At 34.8% G+C, this 10,479-nt stretch overlaps 1 protein-coding gene across 1 annotated transcript; it reads right to left on the bottom strand.

Annotated features, from left to right (window-relative positions):
* Window positions 1-210: 210 nt before the first annotated feature.
* Window positions 211-8,507, bottom strand: LOC130976442 (mediator of RNA polymerase II transcription subunit 33A-like). The gene is made up of 11 exons (XM_057901312.1): window positions 8,070-8,507; window positions 6,865-7,212; window positions 6,260-6,579; window positions 6,038-6,129; window positions 5,591-5,954; window positions 5,234-5,444; window positions 5,036-5,150; window positions 4,316-4,477; window positions 2,819-3,440; window positions 2,210-2,416; window positions 211-1,574 (listed from the first exon to the last, which is right to left on the bottom strand). The coding sequence occupies exons 1-11, from the start codon at window positions 8,477-8,479 to the stop codon at window positions 442-444; spliced, it is 3,984 nt and encodes a 1,327-aa protein (XP_057757295.1). The 5' UTR covers window positions 8,480-8,507; the 3' UTR covers window positions 211-441.
* Between the last annotated feature and the right edge of the window lie 1,972 nt (window positions 8,508-10,479).

Genomic DNA, 10,479 nt, shown 5'->3' with positions numbered 1-10,479 from the left:
ATATCTTGGATACAGAGACACGTGAACCATAATACACATGTCCCAACACCTGAACCATAATACACATGTCCCAAGTGCTAAGACAAAAAATGACCATTGACTGTATCTCGAATGCCGAGGGTGGAATTATGGTAGTGTATATATCTTGGATGCTAAAACCTCATTCGCTTTTTGCGCATATCTTAGATACTCAGTATCCAATCTCTGCCCTAATACATATTCCAGGTGCATCCAGAATATAACTCGACATCACCCAATCACAGAACGAAATCCCAGACACCAAAATATGTTCATTTTTGGGTTGTACCCTCAGCATCCAAGATGTCTCGTAATACAATTTTGTAAATACCTCACTATTTATGCATTTTCGTAAATAAAATATTTATTTTATTTAAATAAAAAAAATCCACAATTTTGGCATTACATTAAGTTTTCATTCATTCAAAACAATCCTGAGCATGGCATCGGAATCCTCTGCTCAAACTCAACCAAATTGACAAGTTCAGCAAGAGCTCCCATAGCTGCCACTCCCCCTCTCTGCAACAAAGAAAGTGCCAGTTCATGTTTATGCCATCTGCATAATCCGTGCGCCAATTTCCTCAGCGTCTCCACCTTCACTTCTCGAATCCACGCCGGTGCATACGTAATCATAAACCCCACCAAACTTGACACATAAGTTTTCCATGTAACAGGGTGGCAACTGAGTGAAATCTTCCTCTCCATTACTTCTGCCAAGAAGTCCAAATGGACCCCGACCGTGCGGTTCCTTCGAGAGAATGTCCATGATGGTAACTTGGCACCAACACCCCATATGAGTGACCCTGAAAGTATTAACAGGTATGCCATAGCATAACCCTCAAGAATGTGACACACAACACTATCATTGTTATGCTTCACATCCCTTGATAGCAGCCAGGTAGGAATAGTTTCCTTGTACAATTCCTGAACTAGTAGTATACCACCCGCTGCACATAAAAGGCTCGCCCCGAGCATTGCAACTTCTTTTGCGCTTTGCATGGCTAGGGACAATGATGGTGATGGTTCACTAGATTTTATGCGAGAGGCCGCACTTGCCCTTGTGCCGGCTAATTCATTAGAATATTGTGTAACAAGGTCTACGATTACATCAGTTAGATACCGCACATTGTGTATATTTCGACAAGACCGAATAAAAAGGAAACCTGGAGCTACATAAGGATAGGAACCATGGGCTGAGAAGGTGCTCCCCATCAGACCATTCATGCGACATTCGGCAGTTAGCTTTGAGTTTGAAATGCACAATGTTCCAAGAAACGAGGAGAAGCAACTTCTCAACAGCTGGGCAACCGAAACTTTATTGTGTCTGAACACAGAACGTGCACATGACACAACAATGAAGTTGTGCCAGCGGCGAACCTTTTGTGCCCAAAGAGAGCCAATTATAGGCATGCTAGGCAAAGGGCAACCTGATGCACAATTTTCCAAAGCCGCTCCAGTAATGGAATGCATGTATTCCAGGTTCTTGTCGAGTTTGAAAGTGATGGATAAACTCACAAGAACTGCCATTGGTAGAGGAAGCATTACTGGTGAACCATCTGCCACACAATAAAGATGTCAAGTAATGAAAATGCCTTTGATTGTTCAATCTAGAGTATCCTTATTAGGAAAGATAAGGAAACAATCAAGTATGCAGATGTACTTTAGTTTTGCCAATGGCAGCAAGCCAAAAACATGTGCATGGTGGATGGCATTGTGGTCAATAAAGGAAGCATTATGAGGACATGTTAAAAAAAAATCAGACTACCTATTATGATACATACATAAATGAACAGGACTGACAAATCAATATGAAAACAATCCAATGGATAGACAAAGTGACAATTTTTTTTTTTAAAAAAAAAAAAAATAGGGCAGCCCATGCACAAGACTCCTACAATGAGGGGTCTTGGGGAGGTCCATGTGTGCAGCCTTTCGCCCTTATTTCTGGGATTTGATCCCATACTCTACATGTCGCATTGCAGCAACTTTACGATTTCATTGAGGCTTACTCTCACAAAATTTGCTTTTCTGTGTCAATAATTAATTAGAACATTGATGGAATGGCTAAATTGTAATTAGAACATCTGCTTTCGATTTCCTAATGTATGCAATGTTTTTTTCTAGGACTTGGCATGGAAATTAGTAGAATTCAAACAGGTAAATAGAGTATTTAATTTAATCAGCAAAGTACCGGAAGAATGACCGGGAACATCGACGCCAACAGAAGTTAGTATAGTTTTTATTTCTGACTCAATTGATGGAAGAAGTGCTGCTGGACTAGGCCAATCTGTTCCATTCATTAGAACTGGTTTCCATACCCCACGAGTAACTTCTGAAGTAAAGTAATCCATAATGGCTGTGAGAGAAGCTGGGAGAAAATCAACAAGGTCTCTCAGACCTGCAATTGAAATGGCACGTAATAGATACCATGATACAATGAAGTCAGAACCAGAAACAGAAAAGGCTACCTATCCAATTAACTTTTGTCTGAATCAAGGGAACCAACTTTTTGGTGTATTAAGTGCATGGACAATTGATTAATACTTGTTTCCAAATTATCCCAATATGTTCTCAGTATTTTAAATCATAATGAAATGGTAACAGAATTTATTACACTGGCTTTGACAAAATCAGGCCAAAAGTTTAAATTATTAAAAAATAGAAAATTTGACCAAAAACAATATGAATCAGCAAGTTCATTTAGTTTACATGATTCAGTGATCAATCACTAAAGGGGCACTAGAAGGTAGGACAAATTTGACTGAAACAAAATCTGGATTGATGCATAGGAAAAGCCAACCTGTTGTCAAGTCCCGTGATGAAAGCCTCCCATGAGCACAAGCAGTTAAAATTGCTTCAAGGACAAAAGGAAGAACTTCTAGTACTTCCCATGCAGGAAGAACAGGTCTTTGAAAAGCATCTTCACCACATGCATTGCTGCTAGTTGGCGATGAAGAAGAATTACTCGATGAAATCACACCTTTGGATATCCTCTGGTAAATCATGCTTAGGATCAAATTTGCAACTTGATGATTTCCAGTAGAAAGGCCAGAAAGGGATGAAGCAACGCAAGATTTTTGTTGACAGTACCAGGCTCGTAATTTTGGAAATGAATCAATATATACAGGTTTTACAGATGCGGAATCAGATGTATTGCTTTTTAGCTTTTCTTGTGAAGAGATAATGCAGTTATTGTGCAATGACAAAAGATACTCCAAACCTCCAATTGCACCTCTGCCATCAGTTGCAAATTGGTCAAGAGGGGGCCTAGAGAATTTCCATAAGCGAATAAGGAAAAGAAATGCCAAAGAAAAAGCCATGTAAGGAGATGCTGAAGGTTCATTGCTAGTGCTATTTGATGTTGGTTTCACTGAGCCAAATGCCTCACATAATGGTAATAAAGATGCCGCAACTGTGGGAATCTACACAAAACAACCCTTGATAGAGTTATTGACATTAAGATGTGGCTAGAAAAGAAATTCAACTTAAGAACAGTATGTTTATACTAAATGCTTAGAAATGGGAAAGGAACTATGGATGAACTATCTACAGTTGCTTTTAATAACTTAAAATCAATTTATATCAACTTTAACGCTGCCGTTAAGAATTTCTCTCTTTCTATCTACTATCTATACTTCTCTTCTCTACTACTTTCATTTATATCTCCAGAATAATTCTCTTAAATCTTTGCTTGAAATTCAAAATTGAAATTGATTTAAGAGTGTAATGTCAGTTCCATTTGGCACAAGAGCTTAAATTTTGGGAGAGGCTTGGATAGATCTCCTCTCCCAATCTCAAGTCCTTACAACTCTGACATCCCACCAATCACCCCTCCCCTTGTCTATATTCCTCGCACCCAACTATTGTGTATCTTAGCCCAGATTGCATAATTATAAATCCTTTCCCTCACACTCACCCACACACTGGAAACATGCCTTACCCCGTCATTCTTTTTAATTCTATCCTCTCAAGTAGGGGGGGAAATAGTAGATTGAGTAATACATTAGAATAAGGTGAAACAATATTACCTGGGATAATGTTTATAGGAGAATGGGATTTACTAAACTAACAGTCACCATTCACCGGGGTCCCAATAGTGCAATGCATAAAATTAAGAATTTGATAGTCAAATTCGTATTTCAAGCACATGTAAGGCCTAATAGTTTCAACAGGCTGCCAACTGCCAAGTGAACCCCCAAAATTTTATGTCCTCATTAATATATGGAGAAAAAAAAATCCAAAAGGATTATCATGCTCATACATCAATGAAATTAATTATAAAACATAATTCACTTACTACACCATGCAATGATAGTATGTGAACTGTATCAACAGAGGAAACTCCATGGAGGACAGCACTTAGCATGGACATATTATTGATCAAGTGGCTCCAAGATCCAGAATGAGTTAAAGGTACAGAAGAAGCAAGAAACTTCACCACAAAGTGGACAACATGTTCCTGCCAGGAAGAAAAAAGTTTGACTGCAGAATAAATACATGACTATAAGTCTATAAGGATACAACAGTAATAAGATTACTATAACAAGATTAGGAGTATCATCACGGAATAACCTAGAATCCAATAAAACCAAAAGACAGAATAAGGGTTTTGAGCAGTGTTTTTCACTGAAGAGTTTGTGCAAGTTAAGACATAATACAGAGTACCTAGTATCCAGACAGCAAAGTACCAAAAAAAAAAAGGTTGAAATTTTGTTTCCAGCTTAGGAGGAAAAAGAGAAACAGTATGTTCAGTCCCAGTGAAACTTGCATCCAGGTCCAAGATTTTTTTTTTTTTTTAGCTTTTAGGTGAAAGGCCAAAGAGAAACAGTATGCTAAACTACTCAATGTCTAAATGTCCCCCTATAAAAACTTAAGATGTTAGATAGATGAAATCATAGTTTTTATATATTAATATAATATAAGAAATATACATTCAAGAGAGTGCCTAAAGCACATATAATATAAGCAACCATACTATGAAAAGGACCTCCAATTTCAATATGGTAAGATTTGTCACCTGAATATACCATCCATGAATGAGGGATGCACCACAAAGAATCTTTGCAGCAGCAGGCTTTTCCACCTCTGATCCATTTATTGCAATATAGTATAACTTCTCTATCTCTGCCAGGCTAGGACAAAAGAAAAATTGTGAAGAACAATTATCAGCAGTTTAGATAACATCAAAATGAAATCATATTACATAATAGTAAACCTTGAGGCAGGGGTCTCAGTGAGCGAATTTATAAGGGAACCGTTTAATGGTGTTCCTTCCATAAATGTTAACCACGGCGATTTTTCAAGTGGAGATGAATCTGACAAAGATCTCGCTGAAGTAGAGACATAACCAGGCCAAAAGTACACTGATGTATCTATTAAATTCCTTGCTATGCAAGCTTCCACTATGAGATGCCTCAAGTTGCCGCCTGAAAGCTATCAATTACTTTAGTACTATCATAGAGATATGGAGGCAAGATAATGAAGAAGTGCCAAGTATATGATATTAATCCTTTTTCACAGTAAATAATGCAGATGGAATCATGGAAGTAGAGATCAAGTTCACCAAACCAACCTGCTTTTACATTGGTATTAGCATGAATGCCAGTGGCAGATTCACTCTTTTCATTCATAGAACTATAAATGAAGCTTGCTGCTTTTCTAGCTGCCTGGTTGGATGCATCTACAACCAATGTGGGAGGGCAAAGGAGGCTGGAAAAGTGCCCAAGGACCTGAATAGATGAAATCAGTCCAAGTTTCCTAGAACCATCACTCTTCCTTTCATGACCATATCCAGTTTCCAGAGGCACTTGAACAGAAGAAAGACTATGTTCGGAGTCATCATTTAGAACATTTGCAATGGCCAAGGGGACAATAGACAAAAGCATGCTCATACGGGCCTCAAGATGGGGAATAGGGCCTTCAGGAGGATCTCGGTCCTGCAATAAACCAAGGGAGAGAAATTTAATTATTTGTTAATTCCTACCATAAAAACAAAAGATTGATGTGGATCAATCTCAACTCGCTGCACAAGACGAAGGGCTGAAAGCCAAACTGCTAGAAAAGTTTCTTGCCAGCTAGCTTGGTTAAATTTTTGTAATGTCTTGATTGATTCTGCAAGTAGGTCATGAATATTAGGAAAGGCTTGAAACCACATAAATTTCCTAAAACATATTGTTCATAAATGATAAACAATAACAGAAAAAAAAATTAAATCCAATGAAAACTCTGTCAGCAGATGTACCTGTAAGCACAATAATAGCTGACTTTGTCGGAATCTGTTTAGAATCCATAGAGTTTTCCATATAAATATCAAGAGGAACCCAGCAAGGAGACTGACAATATGAGTAGTTGAATCTCAATGATGCCATATTTTGTGATCCAACATCAACAAACTTTCCAACAATCTGATTCTTACTTGGGCCATAATTGAAATGAGAAACTGCACGGATGTTTGCAGACACTTTTTTTAGAACTTGACTTACTGATATTAGCTCAGCTGAAGTCAATTCAAGAGATTCGAGAAAATGAAACCTCTGTAGGAGGCAATTGAATTTTTCAGGCCTATCATCCATGATGAAACACAAAAGAGGGAAAATAAATTTGTCAATTACACAGCACAATTCCTGGAAATCAAGTGAATATATGCACATAAAACTGATGACAAATGTTGTATTTTAAAAAATTACACACTATATGTTACTCTCATATGTAGTCAAACAAGAAGTTAAACTGGTCTAGAGTTGTTGTCTTACTCTTATAGCAGCAATATTGTAGTGTAAAAAGAGTAAACTATTTAATTGGGCTGCTGAACAAAAGTGGAAAAATATAAATAGTGGGAGAAAATACATGTTCAAGAGAACAGACTGCAGAAGAACCACTCCTTTTTTGCTTTCAGTTAGACTTTCCAATATCTCTAAGGCCAAAATGGAATTTTTCTTCCTTATCTGTTCATGATTTTCACCTTTTTCAAAACTGTGGGTCACCTTATGATCAATTTCCATATACTGGTCACCCATAGGGACTAAACATGATCTTTCACTAGTGGATACTTGTAAACCCCAGTCGTTTAATGTGCTATCAATCAAAGCAATGATAATGCTGTAAAAGAACAGCACAAAGATATGTCCCAATTCCAGATCGCGGATATTATATGTTTCAGAAAGCTGAAGTGCAACATCAATAGAATTTATTATCCTGTAAGACAGGAAAGCTATTGTTAGAATTAACACAATTAACCAATATTTCCATCAGACCATAAATTGAGCAAAATACCAAGATTAGAAAAAAGATAATATAATCACTTTAAAAAGATAACCATCTGTAACAAAGCCTTCAATTCAATTTTTAACGTGTAAATTTTTTCAAATGTAAGAATGCTCCTATAAAAATAAAATGCATGTTGCAAGGCAGCCCTTTAGGATCCCAAACACATTAGCAGCACCTCAATTCTTAGCCTTAAGAAGTAAGTCCAATATTATAATGATAAATGATAATGGTAATAACAAAAACAACAATGGTGATAGTAACTGGTCCAACACCTAGCATTCACCAAAAGCTAAAAAACACAGTAAAACTGAAACAACAACAGAACAACGTATAGGAACTAGGAATATTGTCAAAGTCAAACCAATCCAATCAAGTATCACACATAACAAACACGATAACAAAAAAGCCCTTTATAGGCAAGTAAACCCACAATATGCAATTATTATCAATTTCACTAAATGCTACCATCCAAATGCACAATTAACATGTTTAAACCCATTGTTCACTTACTAAACTCTGAATTTTCTAACAATGAGGCTACTTTAATCATGTTTTTACTCCATGCATGCATTTAAAACTAGATAGTTATCTGCAATCTGCATTATCCAAACAAGGTAGTAATTAAACCACAACATACTAGAACCTAACATGAACAATTTTAAAAAATAAATAAATAAAATAGGGTTTATCAAACAAGTAGATTAAAAAAAAATTAAAAGGTACTACATGCATTGAAAACTAACAAAACTTTCTCACATTCAAAATTCCAAACACAAGAACATTACTTGAGCTTCGTTGAAGGTGTTTCCACAGTGGCGGGATCGAAGGTGAAGGCGTGTTGCACTAGTAGTGCAAGGAAGAGCGCGTGAGCCTGAGGGTGAGAATGTCGGTGAGGAATGACCCTAGAGGAGAGTAGAGAGAGTAGCTGGAGAGGGAACAAGAGTCGCGAAGAGAGCGCGTGGTGAAGAAACTTCCAGAGCCAAGGGTGGTTGTTATCGAAGCAGAGGTGTGAGACGAGCAGGTGAGCTAAGTCGGGACTCGGCAGGTGGAGTCGGAGGGAGTTGAGGAAGTCGACAAGTTCGATGACGCACGCGCCGGGAGGGCGGTGGTGGCGGCAGCAGTTGTTGAGGAAAGTCAGAACCGTTTCCTTGGTTTCTTGGTCCATTCCCGGGTCGGTTCCCGTGACCATGGCCATTGGTGGCGCTTTGCGGTGCTATTTCAGATACGTGGGTTTACTTTCTTAAGTAAGTGTATATGGTAAATTATTGAAATTAAAAGATTAGTTGTTGGATATATTAGTTGTTGGCAGTTGCGGTTGATATAAACGTGGAACAATTTTTTAATTTTTATGGGTATTTTTTATAAAAAAAAAAAGAAAAGAAAATAAGGATACGTTTTGGGGCTAATTTTAAAAAAAATATTATTTATATATTAAAATTAATCACAATGTATTTGTGTATTAAAAATACTATTTATACATTATTTTTTATATATATTTTATATTTTAAAAATATTATTTGTATATTAAAATTAGTCACTATGTATTTATATAAATATATGTATTGTTTAATTTATTTTTAATATATATTTTATATTTTAATATATATTTTGTACTAATTGCTGTTTTTAGTATATATTTAATTTGATTATTTATGTACAAATAAATGTGTAGTTTAATTTATTTTTAATATATATTTTATATTTTAAAATATATTATATACACTGGTGGCTGATTTTTATGTATATATAATATAGTTGATTTTTTTGTATAGATGAAAATGATGTGATATACATTATTATTGATAGGGTTAGAAATTATTTGAGTGCCATTAAGTTATTGAAAAAAAATCAATAAAAAAGAATTTTTTTTAAGCATGTGTGGTAATTTTTTAATAATAAAAATAAAAATACTAGAAAAATAAAAAATTTTAGAAGTTATAATTTATATATTTTTTAATTATTTAAAAATATAATTTTTACATAATAAATAAACAAAAAAAATTTTATATTATTGTACTCAAACATAATTAATAAATGAAAAGATATTTTTACACAAAACATCTAAATATAAATTTTTTTATTTTTCTAAAATATTTTTTTTTAAAAATAATTTAAAAATTTTTTTTATTAGAAACTCATCCAAACAAGTCCTTAGTGTTTCTTTTTAATATGAGGTTATTTTTTTAAAAGTTGTTATATATTATACAAATTGAACAGTCTGATTTGTGAAGAGGCAAAGAGAAGATAAAATCGGAGGGTCCAATTTCATTTTCCAATTTTTTTTTATTTTTTATTTTTTGAAAATAGAAATTGGAAGATCCGATTTTAATATTGTAATTTTTTTAATATTTTAAAAAGTCAAATCAAAGGATCTAGATTTAACTTTAATAATATTTAATTTCTAAACATAAAAATCGAAAAACCTAATTTTTATATTATAACATTTTTTATTTTTTAACAACAAATTGGATCCACAGATTTGAGAAATTGTCATACTAATATGATACACTTTTCTACATCATACTTTATAATATACGTATGTTGCTTCCATTCTAAAATAAAAAAATGTACGTTTTGGCCTATGTTTTCATTTTATCCATTTATAAAAAATATCTAAAAGTCTCGTCAATAATAGATTTACTTAGTAAAAATGGTTAATTCTTTATGAAAATACTAATTTATTCTCATTTTATCCTTTATTTTCTTATCTGGCCAATCCCATCCAATTCCACTGTCACCATCCAATTTCATTGCTGCCGCCCCTCACCCACCGTCAACAACATCATCAATATTGCCATTAGCATCATAGATAAATCATCATACCCCATTCTACCATTATCTCCTCTCACCCTCTCACCTATTGCCATCATCATCATCATCATCATCATCATTGTCATCATTAAGATCATTGCCAACACTATCACACTCTATCCCATATATGTTGTCCTTAACCTACTGCCACCATCCTAACTTCTATCGCCAAACACCCAACCTAACTTCATAACCATCGCCACCCATTAAAAATCATCATTACCAAAAATACTAGATTAAAAAACATAAATTTAGAGGAAGAAACAAATCAATATATATATATATATATATATATATATAGAGAGAGAGAGAGAGAGAGAGAGAGAATGATAAAAGGATGTAGATCTAGATGGAGAGAAAGATTGTCTGAAAAAAAAAGGAGAG

This window comes from Arachis stenosperma, chromosome 4 (genome assembly GCF_014773155.1).
Source record: "Arachis stenosperma cultivar V10309 chromosome 4, arast.V10309.gnm1.PFL2, whole genome shotgun sequence".
NCBI classification, from domain to species: Eukaryota; Viridiplantae; Streptophyta; class Magnoliopsida; order Fabales; family Fabaceae; genus Arachis; species Arachis stenosperma.
Note: the sequence above shows the minus strand (reverse complement) of the source record. Positions and strands in the feature narration are given on the sequence as shown.

What these genes read in the sequence shown, in the direction of transcription:
- LOC130976442 (XM_057901312.1), bottom strand. Translation starts at nt 8,479, where the DNA reads ATGGCCATGGTCACGGGAACCGACCCGGGAATGGACCAAGAAACCAAG. An exon ending in TACTATCATTGCATGGTGTA is followed by an intron (nt 3,441 to 4,315) that starts GTAAGTGAATTA and finishes TGTTTTGTGTAG; the next exon opens with ATTCCCACAGTTGCGGCATC. An exon ending in TGTTCCCGGTCATTCTTCCG is followed by an intron (nt 1,575 to 2,209) that starts GTACTTTGCTGA and finishes ATTGTGTGGCAG; the next exon opens with ATGGTTCACCAGTAATGCTT.